At 42.3% G+C, this 24,775-nt stretch overlaps 1 protein-coding gene across 1 annotated transcript; it reads left to right on the top strand.

The window, feature by feature from the left end:
- On the top strand, window positions 1-24,775 carry LOC115150720 (leucine-rich repeat-containing protein 38-like). Its single transcript, XM_029694273.1, has 2 exons — window positions 1-1,521; window positions 22,917-24,775. Exons 1-2 carry the CDS (start codon window positions 894-896, stop codon window positions 23,162-23,164), a joined length of 876 nt encoding a protein of 291 aa, XP_029550133.1. The 5' UTR covers window positions 1-893; the 3' UTR covers window positions 23,165-24,775.

Raw genomic sequence — 24,775 nt, 5'->3', positions numbered from 1 at the left:
CGATTGACTGCTACTGTGCTAAATTCAGGATTGTCATCCGCGTGAATATGACTCCTCCACGGATATTTGGATTCTCTCTCCATAGCAACAGAGCGTCGGGACCCAGCTGGGGAGTGTTTTATCTAGCTCTGCTCTGCCGGCGAATGGCAGAGCAGAGCACAGGGAGGTAGAGACAGAATTAAAAAAACTTGCATTCACTTCAGCTGTGTTACTGTGCGATTGTCTCTCGTAGATCAGCAGGCAGATCGACAATCATTCCCACGCAGATACCAGAGACAAATGGAGAGATGCAACAATTTCACTCTTCACTTGATCTGCCTGAGACTGAATCACCCCAGCGCGTATCCTTTTGTGTCAGAGACCCATGTGTCCTCCTCAATCAATCCCACAAGATCGACTGTGGGTTAACCCGGCGGACAGAGCCCCCTCCTCAGCCTCCCTCTCCCTGTCTGTGCCTCTAATGTTGCTCTGTTCCTGCTTTGCCAGTTTCTATTTACCCCAGCTAAGCAACCTTCCTCTTTCTGCAAAGCTCTCGCCCTCACTCTCGCTGTCTCCCTCTCACTGCTTGCTATCTCCCTACCCTAGCTTCTTCAAAGCCAGCAGCTTGCTATTCTCTCCAGGCAGCTTGCTACATGATCTCTTGGAAAACAGCGCTCGACGCTGCTCTCTCGCTGCTCGATGCCGGAGCTTTCTCAGATTTTCATCTCAAGAACGTCAAGATGCTCCTGCAGAGGGATTGATCCCTCCTTTTCCCCTCTCGTTCTCCCCTTCCCCTTCCCTTTCCTAATCTCCTGACCTCTGACCCTCACGCCCCCTTCTCTTTCCCGACACCCCTTCCTATTCTTCCTCACCCCAAGCCTCCACTCCTCCTCTCTGCGCTTACCCTGTTGACCATGTTGCCATGTGTCTGCTGGCTCCAGCCTCTCCTCGTCTTGCTGTCCTCTGTCTTGCGGGCTCAGGGGGAAAACTGCCCAGCGAGCTGCCTGTGCCCGGATCCCCACACTGTGGACTGCAGCGGCCGTGGACTCATCCGTCTTCCTGATGAAATCCCCTTGGACGTCCGCAGACTCCTTCTGTCTGACAACTGGATCCCCCGCATTCCCTCTGACTTCCTAGTGCTCTACAGTGACCTGGTCTACCTGGACCTGCGGAACAACTCTCTGTCCCACATCGAGCCGGGAACCCTCAGCACCTCTTCCAGGCTGGTGTTTCTGGACTTGGGCAGCAACAACCTGACTGACATCCCCTCGGGCACCTTTGGGCAGTCCCGTAGCCTGATCAAACTCCGCCTGGGTAACAACCCCTATCTGAGCATGGTCAACGAGGATGCGTTCCTGGGCCTCACCTCGCTGCGTGAACTGGAGCTGGAGCGTAACGCCCTGTCTGGCCTTCAGGTGGGGGCGCTGAGCCAGTTGCCCTCTTTACGGGTGGTGAGGCTGGAGGGCAACCCTTGGGTGTGCAACTGCAACTTTGCCAACCTGTTTGCATGGCTGGAGGAAAACAGTCACAAGCTTCCAAATGGTAAGTGGCTTTGTCAGGGGGATGCTACTTTACTTACAGCTTGCTTGACCTAAAAAAAGGAAAGCCGTGCAACACTAAGATAATATTATCTTAGCAAATCTTCTGCCATGCTATTGCTGTGTGTTCTATTTATATTTTCCCAGTAGAAAGAGGAACCTCTTCGTCTGTTCTAATTTTGGTTTCCTCCTTCTTTCCTGGCTAAATCCACAGTGCCAGGGAGAGTAATGAAAGAGAATGAGAGACGAGCTCTGGGGGGAGACCTTCAGGGGGATGGTCTCAGATTTATTACACCACAGACTGTCTGCAGCTTCATCCACAGCAGCAAAACAAACACAACAACAGAAAACCAACACCTCACGTTTTCAATTCTGCTTGAGCATGAGATGTTGCCATGGCTGTGTGCATAGTGTACCGTCCATGCCAAACACCTGCCTCTCTCCTCAGGCTGGTGGTCTATTAACGTTGTGCTAAATCAATCAATTAGTGAGTGTTGTTTGTATGACCAATGTAACCAAGCCCTTCCTCTCTCCTTCCTGGTGGTGGAGGCTGGAGGCCATCGGGTCCTTCACCATTGTGTTTCTGCCTGGGTGAGTTAGGTGAAGTTACGGCATTGATGTGTTGGTGTGGGCCCCATCTCTCTCTTTCTCTATCTCTCCCTCTCTGTGTCTCAGGCACGCAAATCTGGAAAACAACAAAAGACAAAGGGGATGATAATTCTCCCACAGGAGTGTGTATCCCACAAAGGGTAACATCTGCTTACATGGAGATTATTAGACTGAACATCCAAACCCAGAGGTTATTGTTCTGGGATTCATGTGTTAGTAATGCAGAAGGAAACAAAGCCCAATTGTGGAGATGCTCATTTCTTCCACTCTTTCAAGATAGAAACATAACAAATCCCAGACTACGGGATTCATAGTAGCCTACTCTGTAGTAATTCAATAGTTTCACATTTTACAACCTCTTCACGTTCAGAATTTACTCCACATTACTCCAGTCACCAATCGTTGTATTTGGAGCTACTAACAATAGGACAGCCACATGTTGTTTGCTTGACATCCCATTTTAATATTATTTAGATATTGTCCTTGAAAAAGCAGAGGACATTTATTCATGATAATCATTTTAGCAAGACTGTGTATAGACCACCAGTTAATATATAGAATCCACTAACATACAGCACACTATGTTTGAATATTTGCACGAAGGGTCAAATAGTTCAGGTCTGCTAAAATAACCCCTGATGAATGTGATAATACACTGTGATGACATCTGTGGATGTACAGTATACTGTACATGTGCACTGTATTCAATTCCAAGATTCACAGCATAAACATAATGAATACATAAGTGGGCATATGAACCAATAGACATAGTACATAAATAAGCGTGCACAGCTGCCAAGGTCGTTAGACGGGGGACATTACATGACGATCTACATAAATATGGGACATCAACACAATGTAAGGACAAAGATCGTCCCATAAAAGCCTAAATAGGCTTTTATCCTTTTAAAAATATGATTTCCTCCGGTGTTTGATGGAGAAAGTATTACTAAGATAAACTAATACAATCTATAATTCAGGCAAAGTGAGTAAAGCTGCTAACAGGCCGTGGATCCTGTCCATTATGTCTGTGTGCTAAGATACTGTAAATATTACCCTGTGGATATGGACATCATGTTCACATAACCTTACTTCTTTATTTTTTTACACCATTTTTCTCCACAATTTCATGATAACTATCTTGTCTCATCGGGCTCAAGGGAGGCGATAGTCGAGTACGAGTCCCCCGAAACATGACCTACCAAACCGTGCTTCTTAACACTCGCTTCTTAACACTTGTTTACTTAACCCAGAAGCCAGTCGCGCCAATGTGTTGGAGGAAACACTGTTCAACTGACGACCGAAGTCAGCCTGCAAGCGCCCGGCCCTCCACAAGGAGTTGCTAGAGCGCAATAAACCAAGTAAAGCCCCCCCAGTCAAACGCTCCCCTAACCCAGACAACGCTGGGCAAATTGTGCGGCTCCCTATGGGACTCCCGGTCACGGCCGGTAGTGACGCCGCAACACTGCAATGCAGTGCCTTAGACCCCTGCGCCATTCAGGAAGCTCCCGTAACTTTACTTCTATCTTCTTTTTAAATCATAGGAATGGAAGTAGTTATGTTTTTTAGAGGCTTGTGTGGACACAAGCAGTGGGTGGACATTGCAAACTGCTGACAACTAACAAAAACATCCTCACACATTTAGTTAGTGCTATACCATGCAATTGCCAACCTTGTTCCTCTCCCTCCTACTGCTCAATAAGAAAGCATCTGCAAAAAGTTGGGTCTGTGTGAGAAAGAGAAGTTGATAAATTGTCAGGAATACCTCATTCTCCATGGTAAGAAGCTGCAAATGCATTCATCACTTGTCCTCAGTGTTATCTACTGCAGGCTGTAATGAATTCTATTAGATATGCTGGAAAAGCACACATCAGCAGCAACAAACAACAGGCCATTGGCCCAGTCAGCCAACCCCTCTGGCATACCTGCCAACTGGGCCCCGAGATGCACTCTCATATTGAGTTAGCAGTGCAGCGTCTCACCTCATGTAATGTATTTACATTCAAATCAGTGTTTACTGTGTGACCTGGCTAGGAGGCAAAACCACCTGCTAACCATTAATAAACCACAGTGACCTTTTCTATTTAGCATCATCAACCAAACATACACACACTCACACACAGTCTTTATAACTTTATTTAGCAGTAGACCTGAAGAACACTATGCAGTTTGCATCAGCACTGGGCATATGCGTGATACAGTACATATTGATGAATGCATTTGCAAGTAGGAAATTCGTAGAGCACAGGGGTACAGTATTATTCTGGGACTGCCTCTGTGCTCATTAAGAATAGGAAATGTTGCTGATGCATATGGGTAAAATTAAGAAAGCTGTACATTTGAAATCAAGTCCCTGGCTGCAGCTCCAAATGCATTTTCAAGTAAATGTAATTTCTCATGGGTCCAGGGTATCTGAAAATCTGTGTATGATTCAACCAGTCTCTTCTCAACTGCTCACATTGTGTAGGAATTGTTGTGAACCACACATACAGAAACTGTTCCAAATGATAGATTAGAGTCAGACACACCTACACACTGCTAACAATACCAAGTATCTCTTGCTGAACAGATGTGTTGGTGTGAAAACTTCAAACCACCCAAAATATTCTTGAGTATTATGACAGGACCTGATTCATGAGTGGTGAGTGTGTGTGTCTGTGTGAGTTTGTGTGTGTTTGTGTGTGTGCGTGCGTGTACGCTTGAGTGCATGTGTGTATGTGTGCATGTGTTTGGGGGTAGGTCTGTTGACCACCACTATTCCTACAGTAAAGGATGGACAGTAATTTATAGAACAAGGCTGACTTGATAAGCTCTTCAACATGTATCAACACTTCACAGAACCATCATCAGCATCCTCCTTGGGTGCATGATTTGTCCGAGAATAATGGTACCCTTGAATCCAGAGCTAAAATTGTAATGGTTAGGATTAATGCACAAACAGCATCAACAGTCAGTTTATATTACCATAGAGTGTCCATGGAAACATGGAGTAATGAAAATATAGACAAATTCCTCCACCCATCAAATCATTCCCAACTCACCACCCATGAATCTCCCCTTCTGTCCTAATCCTGTTATTATGGATTAGACCCTGTTTAGCATTACTTTAGCAGCAGCAGTGTAGACATGCTCTGGACCTGTTTGTGCCTGTTCTCACATGCTGATATCCCATGTGATAAACATACTGTACTGTACCAGTCCACTGCACTGCACACAGAATAAGTTGTGCATACTCTGTTTGAATAACTCTGATTGAGTAACTGTGTTGACTGTGTTGTAAATGCCAAATATGTTGGGCTTTTATGGATTAAAAGGGTCACTGTCCAGATGACTTTTTTTAACCAAATTAACAGATGTCCAAGACACATATTATCTAATTATACCTATTGATGTATTCTTTCAGAGTCCCAATTGACTGTGGATCCCCATAGACAGTCAGTAGATAATGTAACTGTTGTAAAATGAGTAATAACAGATATTCATCTGCATAATATGTAAAGATTACCAACCTTGCATATCAATTGACAACCTCTCTCCATAAACCTGTCAAGGATACAGGCTTTGTAATCAGATGTCAGTCAGTCCACTCGTCTGAGGGGCCGTTCCTTTGTGCAGGTCTGCCTGTCTGCCACCAATCAGGTGCCTAAATGTTTTATCAGGGAATGAGTGTCAACATGATCCACTGCTGTCTCCAGAGCTCTTGGGTTAAGGAGGAACATGTATCATTTAGAGCAACACCATTCTATAACACCAACTAGGACTCAGGGGAGACGTAACATAGTAAATGTAAATCCGGGATACTCAATTAGCATGATAAGTTCGGTTTTGTATGGTAAGTATTAATTTGTTTTGTATGATCCATTTCGTATGATATGTTACAAATTGCAAAAATATATTAACAAAATCGCAAAACGTTTGATATGATACGAATTCCAATTTATTGTGGCTAATGTTAGCTAGGTGGTGAAGGTGGCTAACGCTAATGCTAAAGTAAGCTAGGTGGCGAACGTTAGCTAGGCTCTCCAAACAGGTCAGTTCTAATACCACATTTACAATGTGCAGGGATACTGGACTGTTAGAGGTAGATACAGTGCCCTGCAAAAGTATTTATCCCCCTTGGCGTTTTTCCTATTTTGTTGCATTACAACCTATATTTTAAATGATTTTAATTTGGATTTCATGTAATGAACATAAACAAAATAGTCCCAATTGGTGAAGTGAAATGAAAAAATAACTTGTTTAACTTCTCTAGGGCCAGTGGGACGAAATCGTCCCACCTACGTAACAGCCAGTGGAATCCTGTGGCGCGTTATTCAAATACCTTAGAAATGCTATTACTTCAATTTCTCAAACATATGACTATTTTACACCATTTTAAAGACAAGACTCTCGTTAATCTAACCACACTGTCCAATTTAAAAAAGGCTTTACAACGAAAGCAAAACATTAGATTATGTCAGCAGAGTACCCAGCCAGAAATAATCAGACACCCATTTTTCAAGCTAGCATATAATGTCACATAAACCCAAACCACAGCAGCACTAACCTTTGATGATCTTCATCAGATGACACACCTAGGACATTATGTTAAACAATACATGCATGTTTTGTTCAATCAAGTTCATATTTATATAAAAAAACAGCTTTTTACATTAGCATGTGACGTTCAGAACTAGCATACCCCCCGCAAACTTCCGGTGAATTTACAAAAAATGTACTAAATTACTCACGATAAACGTTCACAAAAAACATAACAATTATTTTAAGAATTATAGATACAGAACTCCTCTATGCACTCGCTATGTCCGATTTTAAAATAGCTTTTCGGTGAAAGCACATTTTGCAATATTCTGAGTAGATAGCCCGGCATCACAGGGCTAGCTATTTAGACACCCACCAAGTTTAGCCCTGACCAAAGTCAGATTTACAATAAGAAAAATGTTATTACTTTTGCTGTTCTCGTCAGAATGCACTCCCAGGACTTCTACTTCAATAACAAATGTTGGTTTGGTCCCAAATAATCCATAGTTATATCCAAATAGCGGCGTTTTGTTCGTGCGTTCAAGACACTATCCGAAAGGGTAAAGAAGGGTTACGCGCCCGACGCGTTTCGTGACAAAAAAATTCTAAATATTCCATTACCGTACTTCGAAGCATGTCAACCGCTGTTTAAAATCAATTTTTATGCAATTTTTCTCGTAAAAAAGCGATAATATTCCGACCGGGAAAGCGTGTTTACGTTCAAAGAGAGAGAAAGTAAAAACATGGGATCCCCTCGTGCACGAGCCTCAGTCTGATGGTCCTCTGAACGACCACTTAACCAAGGCGCTAAAGTTTTTCAGCCAGCGACTGGAATTACATCATTCAGCTTTTTCCCGGGTTCTGAGAGCCTATGGGAGCCGTAGGAAGTGTCACGTTACAGCAAAGATCCTACATTTTCTTTAAACAGAGCCAAGAAGCCCAAGGAATGGTCAGAGAGGGTACTTCCTATTTGGAATCTTCTCAGGTTTTGGCCTGCCAAATGAGTTCTGTTATACTCACAGACACCATTCAAACAGTTTTAGAAACTTTAGGGTCTTTAGGGTCCAAAGCCAATAATTATATGCATATTCTGGTTTCTGGGCAGTAGTAATAACCAGATTAAATCGGGTACGTTTTTTATCCGGCTGTGCAAATATTGCCCCCTACCCCCAACAGGTTAAAAAAAACACAAATAAAAAACGGAAAAGTGGTGCGTGCATATGTATTCACCCCCTTCGCTATGAAGCCCATGAATAAGATATGGTGCAACCAATTACCTTCAGAAGTCACATAATTTGTTAAATGAAGTCCACCTGTGTGCAATCTAAGTGTCACATGATCTGTCACATGATCTCAGTATATATACACCTGTTCTGAAAGGCCCCAGAGTCTGCAACACCACAAAGCAAGGGGCACCACCAAGCAAGCGGCACCACCAAGGAGCTCTCAAAACAGGTCAGGGACAAAGTTGTGGAGTACAGATCAGGGTTGGGTTATAAAAAATAGTTATGCATGCTCAAGTTAATTTTTTTGTCTTATTTTTAGTTTTCATTCACATTAAAAAAAAATTTGCATCTTGAAAATGGTAGGCATGTTGTGTGAATCAAATGCTACAAACCCCAAAAGAGTCATTTTAATTCCAGGTTGTAAGGCAACAAAATAAGAAAAAGGCCAAGTGGGGTGAGGACTTTCGCAAGCCACTGTATGTATGGGGTAAGGTGACTAGGGATCAGGATATATGATAAACAGAGTAGCAGCAGCGTAAATGATGATTGTATGTGTTTGTGTTTGCGTATGTGTAGAGTCAGTGCAAATGTGCACGCATGTATGTGCGTGTTGGAGTGTCAGTGTGCGTGAGTGTGTTGAGTCCTGTGAGGGTGCATAAAGACAGTGCAAAAACAAAAATAATATACAAGGATCAACTCTGATAGACCATGTAGCCATTCTGTTAGCTATTTAGCAGTCTTATGGCTTGGGGAAAGGGTTAGGTTCGGGTTAGGGTTAAGGTAGGTTAAGGTTAGGGTTATGGGAAGGGTTAGCTAACATTCTAAGTAGTTGCAAAGTAGAAAAACATTTGTAAGTTGTTGCAAAATTGCTAAAATACTAAAGTTGTCCAAGGTGAGAATCGAACACGCAACCTTTTGGTTGCTAGATGTTCGCATTATATGTCTACCCATCTACCTCAACCAGCCACCCTACCTTCGTTTTTGCCTTAAAGGTAAAGGTATACTTTGGGATTTTGGCAATGATACCCTTTATCTACTTCCCCAGACTCAGATGAACTCATGGGATACCCTTTTTATGTCTCTGCTTGCAGTTTGAAGGAAGTTGTTAACTAGTGCTAGTAGATACCCATAGACTTCCAGTCATTGCGCTAACGCTAGTTAGCATTGGCTCGCAAAACTACCTCTGACTTCCTTCTTATTGGCCACAGAGACATAAAAATGGTATCCACGAGTTCATCTGACTCCGACTTGCCAAAATCCAGAAGTATCATTTTTAAGTAACCTTCTGTCTTATGTAACCATACCAAACGTAACATATCACACAATTTGAGTGCCCTGGATTTATATTTACTATGTTACGTCTAGTCTATAAGACCAGGCTGATACCACAGTGACTAGCTGGGTAACAGGAGCCACAGTCATCCACAGGGCAGGCCAAAGCAGGGCATAGCAGGGCAGGGCGGCCTAGCTCCCATGGGTCCCATGGGCCAGTGTCTGAGGCTTAATAAGACACAGCTATCAACACTGTTCATGATCCACAGCTCATGTGACAGGGTCAATGTCAAAATGTTCCTTCACAGCCTATCAGGTTACTCCACAGAGAGCTGTTACCACACTGCATGAGCAGCTCTGTAAATATGACGTCACTGTGAATTCACTGGCCTTCCACATCACTGTCTCATATTATATTCAGTTCGGAGTTAACATTGCATTACATTACAAAATCATCAACTGTCTTTGCCTCGGGCATGGATGTCAGGGAAAATGTATTATTTTACTTACTTGTGAAGAGAGTGCATTTGACCTTGGCCATTTAATATTTATTTAACGTTGAATGAATTCAAGCTGACATTGAAGTGTATAGCTTAGAAAGCAATCAAAAAAGTGCTACGTTATGAGTAATAGATGTCTAAATGGCAAGTATATCATTCTGAGAAAAGAAAGATCAAGCTAGTGCTTTATACAGCTGCGGATTTTGTGTCTGTTTTTATGTGTGCATGTGTGTTGAATGAGCCATGCTAAATGTTTGTGCTGAGAATATCCCCATGTGACTATGAGATCACTGAGTCCCTGTGCATAAGGTAAACCCCTCCTGATTTGAATGACTCACACTTGGCCTCACTGTCACATGAAGGGTTGTCACTTTGTTAATTCAGACACTCTACTCCATCCCTATTTGTCTGTTCCCACTCTCTATCTCCCTCTGACTCTGTTCTTATTTTTCTTTGATTTCTTCTCTGTGATTGTCTTTGAGTAATAGAAAATACATGTATACCCATTCCACAGTTTAATTAGGAATTATGAGATAATTGCCTGTATGATTCTCACTCTTCTGCTATCGACGTTGGAATAAATCACAACAGCCACTGTTGTGTTGAAGTGGGAGTAGAGACAATCCTCCGAAATCAGCCTAACGACAGCCAGCTAGATCAATCACCCAGGAGACAGGAAGTGGGATACAAATGGACACCACTATCCCCAAGGCTGGCTGTAATCCTGACTGTAATCCATCACGAGGCAGCACTAGCTGTAACATAACCATGTGGTTGCCCATACCTCTGCGTGCTGGCCAACCGAATTGGTTTCTAGCTGTATCATATTCTGGATGACTCTATATTGGTGCACCTTACTCTTGTGGCCCATACTGTATTTATGGTGATAGCAGTAATAGACTATGGCTATTACTCACTAATATCTGATCCACCTCTACGCAGACGACACCATTCTGTATACTTCTGGCCCTTCTTTGGACACTGTGTTAACTAACCTCCAGACGAGCTTCAATGCCATACAACTCTCCTTCCGTGGCCTCCAACTGCTCTTAAATGCAAGTAAAACTAAATGCATGCTCTTCAACCAATCGCTGCCACACCCGCCCGACCGTCCATATCTACTTAGAATATGTGGACAACTACAAATACCTAGGTGTCTGTTTAGACTGTAAGCTCTCCTTCCAGACTCACAATAAGCATCTCCAATCCCAAATTATATCTAGAATTGGCTTCCTATTTCGCAACAAAGCATCCTTCACTCATGCTGCCAAACATACCCTCGTAAAACTGACTATCCTACCGATCCTTGACTTCGGCGATGTCATTTACAAAATAGCCTCCAACACTCTACTCAGCAAATTGGATGCAGTCTATCACAGTGCCATCTGTTTTGCCACCAAAGCCCTTATACTAGGTAAAGCTCCGCCATAGCTCACTGGTCACCATAGCAGCACCCACCCGTAGCACGCGCTCCAGCAGGTATATTTCATTGGTCACCCCCAAAGCCAATTCCTACTTTGGCCGCCTTTCCTTCCAGTTCTCTGCTACCAATGACTGGAACGAACTGCAAAAATCACTGAAGCTGGAGACTCATATCTCCCTCACTAGCTTTAAGGACCAGCTGTCAGAGCAGCTCACAGATCACTGCACCTGTACATAGCACATCTGAAAATAGCCCATCCAACTACCTCATCCCCATACTGTTATTTATTTTATTCATTTTGCTTCTTTGCACCCCAGTATCTCTACTTGCACACTCATCTTCTGCACATCTATCACTCTAGTGTCTAATTGCTACATAGTAATTATTTCGCCACTATGGCCTATTTATTGCCTTACCTCCCTATCCTACCTCATTTGCACACACTATAGACTTTTTCTATTGTATTATTGACTGTATGTTTGTTTATTCCATGTGTAACTCTGTGTTGTTGTTTGTGTCGCACTGCTTTGCTTTATCTTGGCCAGGTCGCAGTTGTAAATGAGAACTTGTTCACAACTAGCCTATCTGGTTAAATTAAGGTGAAATAAAAAAATAAAAATAATTGGCGGAAATAAGATATAGTTCTGGCAATGATTGAGAATTTGGTACAGTTGACTCTTAAGACTACAGTGGCCGATTTCAGGCACTAGATTTACTGGTAATTACTGATAGTATGTTTACATTACTTATTTGATTAATTTCCCACAGTTTTATAAGTCAGAACAATAAAAATGTGACAGTTCAAGGACACTCAGAGGCCTCTCTGTTGAATAAACGTGCCTATGGCCCCCTCTAGTGGTTGGCTGTATCATTACAATCAATTTTGTCATCTCTGCTACTTCACATCAAAGGGGCGATCCTTAGAAAAGCAGCTCTTTAGGTTGACTTGCTCACTACACAGACATGACACTGGATTCCTACGGAACAGGCAGTTCTAAATATATAACTTTCATAGCTGTACAATAAAGAATGCGACCTACACACTTCCTAAAATACGTTAAAAAAAATACAAATTACAAAAGTAATTTTGTCAAAAACAACGTCTCCTTATCGATAGGGTGGACACACTGAAAAAATGGCCAAAATGTTGATTTAGATGTTCACAAATGTCATACATTTTGACTTGCACTAATGTCATGATATTTTGGGTAAAGTAATAAAAAGGTCAAATATTTTGGGTAGATGTGCCTAAAACTGATTGTAACTCACATCAACAGCATCCTCCCAGATACCCTAGACCCACTTCAATTCGCATACCGCCCCAACAGATCCACAGATGACGCAATCCACACTGCCTTTTCCCACCTGGACAAAAGGAACACCTATGTGAGAATGCTGTTCATTGATTACAGCTCAGCGTTCAACACCATAGCGCCCACGAAGCTCATCACTAAGCTAAGGACCCTGGGACTAAACACCTCCCTCTGCAACTGGATCCTGGACTTCCTGACGGGCCACCCCCAGGTGGTAAGGGTAGGCAACAACACGTCTGCCACGCTGATCCTCAACATTGGTGCTCCTCAGGGGTGTGTACTTAGTCCCCTCCTGTACTTCCTGTTCACCCACGACTGCGTGGCCAAACACGACTCCAACACCATCATTAAGTTTGCTGACGACAGCCTATAGGGAGGAGGTTAGAGAACTGGCAGTGTGGTGCCAGGACAACAACCTCTCCCTCAATGTGAGCAAGACAAAGGAGGTGATCATGGACTACAGAAAAAGCGGGCCCCCATTCACATCAACGGGGCTGTAGTGGAGCGGGTCGAGAGGTTCAAGTTCCTTGGTGTCCACATCACCAACAAACTATCATGGTCCAAACACACCAAGTCAGTTGTGAAGAGGGCATAACAAAACCTTTTCCTCCTCAGGAGACTGAAAAGATTTGGCATGGGTCCCCAGATCCTCAAAAAGTTCTACAGCTGCACCATCGAGAGCATCCTGACCGGTTGCATCAACGCCTGGTATGGCAACTACTCGGCATCTGAACGTAAGGTGCTACAGAGGGTAGTGCATACTGCCGAGTACATCACTGGGGCTAAGCTTCCTGCAATCCAGGACCTATATAATAGGTGGTGTCAGAGGAAAGCCCATAAAATTGTCAGAGACTCTCGTCACCCAAGTCATAGACGGTTTTCTCTGCTAGCGCACGGCAAGCGGTACCGGAGCGCCAAGTCTAGGACCAAAAGTGGACCCCCAAGCAATAAGACTGCTGAACAATTAATCAAATGGCCACTGGACTATTACATTGACTGACCCCCCCCTCCATTTGTTTTGTACACTGCTGCTACTCGCTGTCTATTATCTATGCATAGTCACTTCACCCCTACCTACATGTACAAATTACCTCTAACCTGTACCTCCGCACACTAACTCGGTACCGGTACACCCTCATTATATAGCCTCGTTTATGTTATGTTACTTTTTATTATTTTTTACTTTAATTTATTTGTTAAATATTTTCTTAACTCTTCTTGAACTGCACTGTTGGTTAAGGGCTTGTAAGTTAGCATTTCACAATAAGGTCTACACTTGTTGTATTCGGCGCACGTCACGAATAACGTTTGATTTGATCTACATATAGACATATTATAACGTATGAAACGGCTTGTTCAGTTGCATGTCAAGATTTCACTATGATGTCATCATATTTGTATATGGTTTATTATACTTTTATTCTGTACTACATAATATGAGTTGAAAGTGTTTTTTTCAGGTGAAAGCCAATCTACATAAGCCTTCTTGCTAGATTGATGAATACAGCCATATCAGAACAGTGGAAAACAGATGTCAGCTCAAGAGGCTAGATGTTCTGTCTTGTAACATCTGCACATAATACCATTGTGGCTTGTATAGAGGCCAGTTACAGAGACTGTAATCCCAGCACCCAGAACCAAATCATTTCAGTCTGTCACAAGAAACTACAGAGCCTGTGGGAGACAGGAACTAAAGGAGCTGTCTGTCATCTATAGGAAATCAAACTAGGATGTTTGTCTCAGAGACAGACAGTATTTTCGAGATCGTCCCAGTCAGAATTATCGTGTCCGAATTATATAATAAAGAGGATTTGCGTAACAGGTGTCCACTGAAGCTTAGTGTATGTACAGTAAATTGCACAAATATTTGGGGCACAGTGTTGAAATATTGGCATTTTTTTCTATTAAAGCGGCAACCTGCAGTTGCTACATCCATTTTTGGACTGATAAATGTATAATATGTACCCATTGATTCTTGAAGAATATAACTTAGAAATGCCTCATGAACTTAGTTAAAATCTCATCCCCCATCAAGTCCCGTGTGGCTCAGTTGGTAGAGCATGGTGTTTGCAACGCCAGGGAAGTGGGTTCGATTCCCATGGGGGACCAGTACGGGGGAAAAAAATGTAGGAAATGTATGCATTCACTACTGTAAGTCGCTCTGGATAAGAGCGTCTGCTAAATGACTAAAATGTAAATATAAAATGATAACCCAAAATATAAGCATGTTTTATTTACTCCAGTATTTGTAAACAAAGTAAATGTTAACAAACACTATATAGCCTCAAAACATTGTTAAAACTATTGATAGTTGTTACATTTCTCCAGCTCAATCCCTTAGCATTTACCAAAACAGTACGTTTTGTTATTGTTTCAACTGCTGATTGCTGCTTTAAATAAATGGTAATGCCATAATACTGCTCCATTTGCAAAATAATGAAGGCCTATCGTTTTCGGTTTAAACTGATTTCACCCATTTTCAGTAATTTCCACATATCGAAAAAGTGTCTGTGGTTTCCTGCATAATGTATAAAATAACATGTTAACAACTGGATAATCAGTACAGGTTAAAAATATCCACTGTCAGCTGAGCAGGGATTCATTTAGTGCTGGGGGGAAATGGGGCCTGTCGTCTTGCCCCACAGGGAGCAGGATAAAGTTAATATCAGTAACTCTAACAGGACCCTGTTAAACAGGCAAACTTTGATCTCCAATCTCATTAATCAATGTGTAGGGTGATGCTGGGGCAGAGTGGCCAGAGAGACAAGCCCATCTCAGAGCCTAAGGCTGGGTCTCCTGGGTGATGAGTTTGCCATTTAAAGTGTGGTGTGAATACAAACAGAGGCCATTAATCTCTTACTTAAGTGGACAACAAAGCTGGCATAAACAATGTATACGATCCCAAAACTATACCCAACTCCTCTCAAATTTGAGTTGAATTGATATGCAGCCTCTTTATAAACTTTCTTTGGCTGTCCATGTGAACTTTCCATCTGACCATGTAATACCATTTTAAAAGCCTATAATGTATAGACGGCGCACATGTATACTGGAGTGAAAAAGCTTACAAAATGGTTAGGTGTAAGTTGTCATTTGATTTTATTTTATTTATTAGGATCCCCATTAGCCGACGCCAATGGTGACAGCTACTTTTACTGGGGTCATGCACTTCAAAGTGTTGTGACACTTTTAAATGGGTGGAGCAAATGGTGGATGATGTAACATATTCGTTTGAGCCTTAAGTTTATGAAACATATAAAAGAAACAGCATTATGCCACACAGCAGAACATGCTGCTACAATCTGGGCTATCTGTGTGACAGCACGTGTGTGTGAGAGAGCGTGGGAAAGCGTTTGTGCATGCATGCTTTGGCCTGTGGCAATGGTAAGTATGCACCCACCTCCTCTAGGCTTCTTTTCTGCCCACCTGGGAGTTAACATTTGCCTATATTAATACTTATTTCCCTCATTAAAATGCAAATAAATTTATAACATTTTTGACATGCGTTTTTCTGGATTTTTTTGTTGTTATTCTATCTTTCACTGTTCAAAGAAACCTACCATTAAAATTATAGACTGATCATTTCTTTGTCAGTGGGAAAACGTACAAAATCAGCAGGGGATCAAATACTTTTTTCCCTCACTGTATAAAGGATGAGCCATGACTAGAATAGAGTATAGAGATATAAAGTGGGTAAAACAGAATGTAAACACTATTGAAGTGACCAGTGTTCAATGACTCTATGTACATGGGGCAGCAGGTAAGGTGCAGGGTAGAGTACCGGGTGGTAGCCGGCTAGTAAACTAAGGTTCAGGGCAGGGTACTGGGTGGATGCCGGCTAGTGATGAATGTTTAACATTCTGATGGAGGTAGACGCTGTTTATCGGTCTCTTGGTCCCAGCTTTGATGCACATGTACTGTCTCTGCCTTCTAGATTGTAATGGGGTGAACAGGCTGTGGCTTAGGTGGCTGAGGTCCTTGATGATTGTCTTGGCCTTCCTGTGACACTGGGTGCTCTAGATTTCCCTCTGGAGAGCCCTGTGGTTGCAGGCGGTGCAGTTGCCATACCAGGCGGTGATACAGCCCGACAGAATGCTATCGATGGTACATCTGTAGAAGTTTGAGACGGTCTTAGGAGCCAAGCCAAATATCTTCAGCCTCCTGAGGCACGTCACTGAGGACAATTTATGTCCTCAGTGACATGCACGTTGAGAAACTTGAAGCTTTTGACCTTCTTCACTGCAGCCCTGTCAGTGTGGATGGGGGCGTGCTCTCTCTGCAGTCTCCTGTAGTCCACGATCAGCTCCTTCATAAACAGCCATGATTGTAATTTAGCACACAATACATGAGCTAATTAGACCAATTAATCAGCTGTTTAACAATGAGTTTTGTCAACCAACATCATTGCAGCATCAATTGTCAAGAGGCTTGTTTGTTCATTACTTTGCATTGCTATTCTAGACAGCATAAGAAAATACGAAGGCAGTATTAGCTCAGCTGGCAATAAAATCCTGGATTGTAAGTGCATACTGTAGTATGATAAGGTTGTTTGAAGTTGCCAAAATACATTATAGCATTTTAATCTGTTCAGTTTTGGGAGTTGGGCAGCCAAGCCACCTGAAAATCTCTCTCACATAGCGCATAGCTAAAAGCCTTCCATTTGCGGAGGTAGAATCAGTGGAACTACTACAGCCTGTAAACTAGCCAGCTCTCTCATCTCACGTAATGTTATCCCATCAGCACAGCACAGGGCATGTCAATGGCACTTTAAATATTTACTTGAATTGGTTCAGTGAGGCGATGATCCACAGCTCATGTAACCTTGGGACTTAAAATGAATGGGATGAGTGAAAACTAACCTTGAAATCAACAATGTGTTGTGTTGTCATCACAGCCACAGGAAGATGTTTTGAGTTGGGGGTGCATTTGCATAGTGGCATACAGTTGAGCAGACAAGTTTTTAGGAATTCCACACATGGGAGAAAAAAAATTGTAGGGCTGGTAAAGAAAATGTGCCTTTTATAAAAGCCTTTCATGCAATTCTACATCATTTAAATGATAGAAGACATTAGCAGAATATTTTTTAATACCACACTGTCAAATGTCTAGGTGATGCAGGTAAGTCAATACATGCCTGCTACCTCGACTCCCTGGGGAACCTCCCCAGCACCGACCAGCAGTGTGCCCTCTGCGGCCACAGGTGGTGCAGGGAATGGCCCCCCCTCCGGTACCCCTCAGAGCAGCACCTCCTAGCTCCATAGGTGTCGGATCGGAGGTGCTGGGGGATGGAACTGACGGACCCCGATCCGGACGTCCGCGGGAGGCCATCAGGTTATCCAGCCGGATAGATAGGTCCACCAGCTGGTCAAGTGTAAGGGTGGTGTCCCTGCAGGCTAGCTCCCAACGAACGTCCTCGCGTAGACTACACCTGTAGTGGTCGATCAGGGCCCGCTCATTCCATCCCGTGCCGGCGGCCAGAGTTCGGAAGTCCAGTGCAAAGTCTTGTGCGCTCCTCATCCCCTGTCTAAGATGAAACAAGCATTCCCCTGCCGCTCTCCCCTCAGGTGGATGATCGAAAACCGCCGGAAGCGTCGGGTGAAATCCTCATAGTTGTCCAACGCCGCTCCTTCCCTTCCTCAGACGGCGTTGGCCCATTCAAGTTCTTTCCCAGATAGACAGGAGATGAGGGCATTCACACTCTCGCATCCCGAAGGAGCTGGGTGGACGGTCGCCAGGTAGAGCTCTAGCTGGAGTAGGAACCCCTGGCACCCGGCAGCCATCCCATCATATTCCCTCGGGAGCGCAAGCCAAATCCCATTGGGTCCAGGTGAAGGAGGGGTGGACAGTGGTGTGCGTTATTGTGGGAGCTGAGGTGATGATGATGGGGTTGCTGGAAAAACCCCTCTCTCCCATCGCCCAATGGTTTGCAGCACGCGATCCATGGCTGTGCTGAGACTTTGCAACAGTCGCGTGCTGCTGGACGCGCTCCTCCACAGGTAGAGGAGGGCTGTGTGCATCTGCTGACTCCATTGGTTGTAGGTGTGTGATTCTGTCAAATGTCTAGGTGATGCAGGTAATGCGGAGTCAGGCGCAGGACACAGAGATGAGTAATAACCTTAACTTTCCTCAAAAACAATTTTCCACAAAGGAGACAAATAATCCAGTTCACATAAATGAGACAACTTGACACGAACAATCATGCACAAAACCAAGGGGGAAACCAGAGGGTTAAATAAGGAACAAGAATTATGGAATGGAAACCAGGTGTGTACAATGAAGACAAAACAAATGGAAAATGAAACGTGGTTCAGTGGTGACTAGAAAACCGGTGATGGGACCAACTTCGGGACCAACTTCGGCGGAAGTCGTGACACACACAAGTTACCAAATGCAGGCTACTGTGCAACTCGCTATTCAGGTAGGATGCAATTTTGGAACTTGTTTTAGCATTATTCTTATTGTATATCATTGCTATTATAGTAGGTACAGTGGCAAGAAAAAGTATGTGAACCCTTTGGAATTATCTGGATTTCTGCATAAATTGGCAATAAAATTTGATCTGATCTTCATCTAAGTCACAACAATAGACAAACACAGTCTGCTTAAACTAATAAGACACAAACAATTATACGGTTTCATGTCTTTATTGAACACACCGTGTAAACATTCACAGTGTATGGTGGAAAACGTATGTGAATCCTTGGATTTAATAACTGGTTGACCTTCCTTTGGCAGCAATAATCTCAACCAAACGTTTTCTGTAGTTGCGGATCAGACCTGCACAACGGTCAGGAGGAATTTTGGACATTCCTCTTTACAAAACTGTTTCAGTTCAGCAATATTCTTAGGATATCTTTTGTGAACCACTCTCAAGGTCATGACACAGCATTTTAAATCGATTTGAGGTCAGGACTCGTACTGGGCCACTCCAGAAGGTGTATTTTCTTCTGTTGAAGCCATTCTGTTGTTGATTTACTTCTGTGTTTTGGGTCGTTGTCCTGTCGTGTCACCCAACTTCTGTTGAGTTTCAATTGGCGGACAGATAGCCTTACATTCTCCTGCAAAATGTCTTGATAAACTTAGGAATACATTTTTCTGTCGATGATAGCAAGCTGTCCAGGCCCTGAGGCAGCAAAGCAGCCCCAAACCATGATGCTCCCTCCACCATACTTTACAGTTGGGATGAGGTTTTGATGTTGGTGTTCTGTGCCTTTTTTTCTAAAAATAGTGTTGTGTGTTCCTTCCAAACAACTCAACTTTAGTTTAATCTGTCCACAGAATATTTTGGAACATCCAGGTACTATTTTGTGAACTTCAGACGTGCAGCAATGTTTTTTTTGGACAGCAGTGGCTTCTTCTGTGGTGTCCCCCCATGAACACCATTCTTGTTTAGTGTTTTACATATCGTAGACTCGTCAACAGAGACGTTAGCATGTTCCAGATATTTCTGTAAGTCTTTAGCTAACACTTTTGGATTCTTCTTAACCTCATTGAACATACTGCACTGTGCTCTTGCAGTCATCTTTGCAGGACGGCCACTCCTAGGGAGAGTAGCAACAGTGCTGAACTTTCTCTATTTATAGACAATTTGTCTTCGCGTGGACTGATGAACATCAAGGCTTTAAGAAATACTTTTGTAACTCTTTCCAGCTTTATGCAAGTCAACAATTCTTCATCTTTGGTCTTCTGAGATCGCTTTTGTTTGAGGCATGGTTCAAATCAGACAATGCCTCTTGTGACTAGCAAACTCAAATTTTGTGAGTGCTTTTTATCTGACAGGGCTGCTTTAACCAACATCTCCAATCTCATCTCATTGATTGGACTCCAGGTTATCTGACTCCTGACTCCAATTAACTTTTGGAAAAGGCATTAGCCTAGGGGTTCACATACTTTTTCCAACCTACACTGTGAATGTTAAAATTATGTATTCAATATAAACAAGAAAAATACAATAATTTGTGTGTTATTAGTTTAAGCACACTGTGTTTGTCTATTGTTGTGACTAAGATGAAGATCAGATCAAATGTTTTGACTAATGTATGCAGAAATCCAGGTAATTCCAAAGGGTTCACATACTTTTTCTTGCCACTGTATATGTATTAATCTTGCCAGTTCTTTAAATAATCAAAATGTGTTTTGTTTCACTCTGTTGAGATATTGTTGTTGGCTAAATTAATTTGATCTGTTTTTTTAATTGTGTGCTCTGTAATTAGTTTAAGATTATAAGTAGGCCTTTTGGCAAATAAATGTTATTAGCCTATTGCTTTCACTTGTTTTGTACTGCTAGCCTTTCTTGGTAATTGCTGCAATATAGCCTGTTAAAAAGGTTTGAACCATTTCACGTGTGTTTTGTTTTATTCTGTTGAGCCATTTTCTTTCGCCAAATTAAGCTCTGACTATAATGTGGTGTTTGCCACAATATAATACTGTGCTCATATGTTCCTATAAACAATGGCTAGTGGTTAAGAGCGTTGGATCAGCACCAGCGCTCCAACTGACTCTGACAGTTGAATTTGAGGTGAGGAAGAATGTCACGCCCTGACCTGAGAGAGACGGTTTATTTCTCTATTTTGTTAGGTCAGGGTGTGGGGTGGGCATTCTATGTTTTATATTTCTATGTTTTGGCCAGGTATGGTTTCCAATCAGAGGCAGCTGCCTATCGTTGTCTCTGATTGGGAACCATACTTAGGCAGCCCTTTTTCCCTCCTTGAGTTGTGGCATCTTATTTCTGTTCTGCTCGGTAAAGCCTGCAAGACATGACGGTCGTTTTACCATTGTTTATTATTTTGTTTGTGTTCTGAGTAAAAATAAATATCAAGATGAACACTTACCACGCAGCACCTTGGTCTACTCCTTTGGACAACCGTTACAAAGAATGCTTTAGGCCTACCAGAATTGCTCCCATATTCTAAACAATATAATGCTTATCTTTATAAAAAACATTCTGATCAGAAATGAACAAATTAGTCTCCTTTGTACACCTATATCTGTACAGCAGACACAGTAGCCTATCTGACAAGGATAAAGAAATGCATCTTGGTATTTTAACATTATGCATATCTCTATCTCTCTCCTCTATCTCTCCCTCTGGGGCTAGGCCTAAACTTGCTTCACTTCCTTTATATATATTTGTTTGTATTAATATTATATTCCTATACCTATGCATGCAATGCCCTGATGCAATTAGTGCTCAAATCTCTGACAGCTGAACCGTAAAGTGGACACTTATTGTTTTAGTAAATTATAAACCAATAAAACAATAGGCTATAAAGTTTTGCTTTTGCTACACATCAACACAATAATTTGTGTTTTTGTAATATGTTATAGGCTATTTTAAAGACATTTGGCCTGTAGCCCTCGTTTTGTGATGGTGCTGGCTGCGTGGGTTGACTCCCTTATATGTCATGGATGACTGGTACATTTCTCAAATGTCTGATCAATTTCAATCTTCCCAGTCACTTATCCAGCACCTATCGGAAACCCTGGCTACAAAATAAACTTTCCAGTGACATTGACTCACCCAATGATGAAGATGAAGCATAGGCTACTCACCCGTGATGTCGGATGTGCTCAAGATAAGCTACTTTGAAAAACTGTTTGCTCAGAATTGTTCAAAAGTTGTTGGGAATTTTTTTTGTTAGCTTCTGCAGACAGATTAGTCTTCTCTTTTCAGCAGTAGGCATTTGCTTTCCGAACAGCCACAACCAATAATATTCAGGACTGGCAGCCATTGTTAGTCTTCCCATGAGTTTAAGTGCCAAAGTGCCAGGGTTAGAGGTTCCAAAAACCTTCTGTGGAATGACTAATAACTATGACTACAACGCAACAAGCTGTCTATATGTGGCGCACGTGCTGCCCAAATTGTGGTCTTCCTGACTGTAAGTGCTTGTGATAAAACTATTTTTAGAAGCTATTGATCAACTGTAGCTAAAATATGATCTCTGGTGTAGTATTTTATTTATGTCTGTTCAGACTGGAATAATATCATTTTTGGGGAAATCATTTTTTTACAGCCTAATTTGGGCAAAATAATTTCAATTTATCAGGGGGTGCAGCACCCCCAGCACCCCTACTTCCCTCAGCTATGGTTGTCATTGAAGTTTTCATAGTGACTGGGACACTGGCGAGCATGACAGACCGATTTATAATGCTTACGTCTTGAGATGAGTTCAGTGAAGGTGCTCCTTGCCTTCCGGCTGTTCCAGCAATGCCGTAAATAAAAACCAGAGGTTATGCCAAGTGATTTATCTGGTTAATTGACTTCTATTTAACCTCAAGGATCATAATTCATAGAATTTGAAAAGAATCCAGACATTCCATTTAGTAAAGAAGATTTAAAAAAACGTGTCTTGGAATAACAAAAGTTATTGCATCTAGAGGTCAAAATCTCGAGAGTTGATGTTATTTGTTAAGGTTAATATAATAGTTCTGCCAGAGGGACGGTTTGTTTTACATGATGATAATTATAATGGAGGCTCTATTGTTGGGTTTTCTGTCTGGTCCTAAACATATCTCTCTTCTTTGTCCCCTTGTAGGAGTGGAGGGCATAGAGTGTTCACTACCCATGGACGGCAGACAGGTGTCCCTGAGCCAGCTCTCACAGGACAGCTTCCGGGAGTGCCAGATCACCCTTACCTTAACAGACTTACTTATCATCATCTTCTCTGGCATCTCTGTGTCTGTAGTGGCCATCATGACCAGCTTTTTCCTGGCCTCCATTGTCCACTGTTTCCAGCGCACAAGCAAAACCTCTAAGGGAGATGAGGAGGAGAGTGAGGAGTGAGACTGACTTAGCCCCAGAGCATGCCTGAACTGACACTTCATCTGGTTCAACCGTGAGACCAGGCTGCTACCCAACAACAACTTGCCGCCTCACACTGGTGGAGAGCTGGGAGAGGGATCGACTGTTTTAGTGGCACATTTTGCAGTGGATTGTGGGGTTTTATAAGAGCCCTGATACTGCAGGAGATATTATTCTCTCTAGGTGGGAAAAATATATAAACATGTCCCAGTATGAGTTATACTCACAGATAGAATATACAATGCTCTCTTTCTGTGCTGTTGACAGTATACACTCTTAGAAGTAAAAAAGTCTGGAATAACTTTTTGGGGTTCTAAAAATTACACATAGGGGGAACCTTTCCAGTTCAAAAAGGTTCCTTGAGGAACCCCTATGAAAAGATTATTTGAAGAACCCTTTGCTACATTAAAACATTAAAGGTTCCTCCAAGAACGTCTCAACTAACCAAAGGTGCAAATATGAACCATTGATCGTCAATGGTTCCTTGAGGAACTCCAAGCGTTCCTTAGGGATCTCCAGGGTTACTCAAGTCTCCACTAATTCTAAGAGTGTACTGTGGTTGCTCTTTGAAAACATACTGTATAGCTCTGTTATACACACAAATTCACTTGTGGCTGATGATTCCATAGGAACACCAAGATGTAGAAAAAATATCAAAACAACGTTTACAAAGAATTGCATACTTTGCAGTTTGTTTGAGTCTGGGCAGCGAAAAGCTAAGACTTGCATTTTTTGACGAAACATCTCCAATCAACAGTGGATGAACAGAACAGAAAAGCAAATAATACAGACTTTACAGGAAAACTATTTACATTTTAGGTTTGACATTTTTACATCTTAAAGATGTTTATACAGAGTCATCAAACTGTGAAATGTATTAACAGCGCTAGCTATAAGTAGCAGCAGGCTCTTAAAGCCCAAAATGAATGCACTGAGCAAGTGAAAATGTTTGTAGGAGGATACTGTATGTGTCATATTGAACCAGGGCCTTAGTACTTAGACTGCCAGCCATGTAAAACACATGATATGGAGTGTCCTACCTTCTCAAGGAGGTTTTCAACATGTTTTATTCTGAGATTGCTTCACAAGTTAGCTAGCGTTCTACAAAAATGGCTTTGCTGTTGCAGCATGCAATACTGATTCAGGGCAGCAGCCTGGGTAAGAGGGGTGTGCTGTGATTGACAATATAATGAATCTGACACATGCAGATAGACTCCGATGTATAGGTCTACAAATGGTTTTGTATACAGTATATATCCACAAATGTCTGTGTCGATGGAAATATAGTAAGCAAAGTGTTAAACAAAGAAGATAAATGTTTCCTAGATTGAGATTTGTGAATTGTGTAAAATTCCATGCATATATTCTCATAAACAATGAGTATTAAATAGGATCGATGTGTCAAATACTGCACTTTAAATGGTGACCATTGTACCTGAGTTTGGCCCCTAACTTCACAGAGTGGACTAGTGTTACCTATATCTGCCAAAGATTAGGTGTAGAGGAAATTGGTATTAGGAACTTCTATGTGGATTATGTTGTGTACAGTGTAGTAGAGTTGGTCATTAAAAGGAATCTGCAGTATAACCAAAT

The sequence above is a fragment of the Salmo trutta genome, chromosome 16 (assembly GCF_901001165.1).
Source record: "Salmo trutta chromosome 16, fSalTru1.1, whole genome shotgun sequence".
NCBI classification, from domain to species: domain Eukaryota; kingdom Metazoa; phylum Chordata; class Actinopteri; order Salmoniformes; family Salmonidae; genus Salmo; species Salmo trutta.
This window is presented reverse-complemented; position numbering and strand designations above follow the sequence as displayed.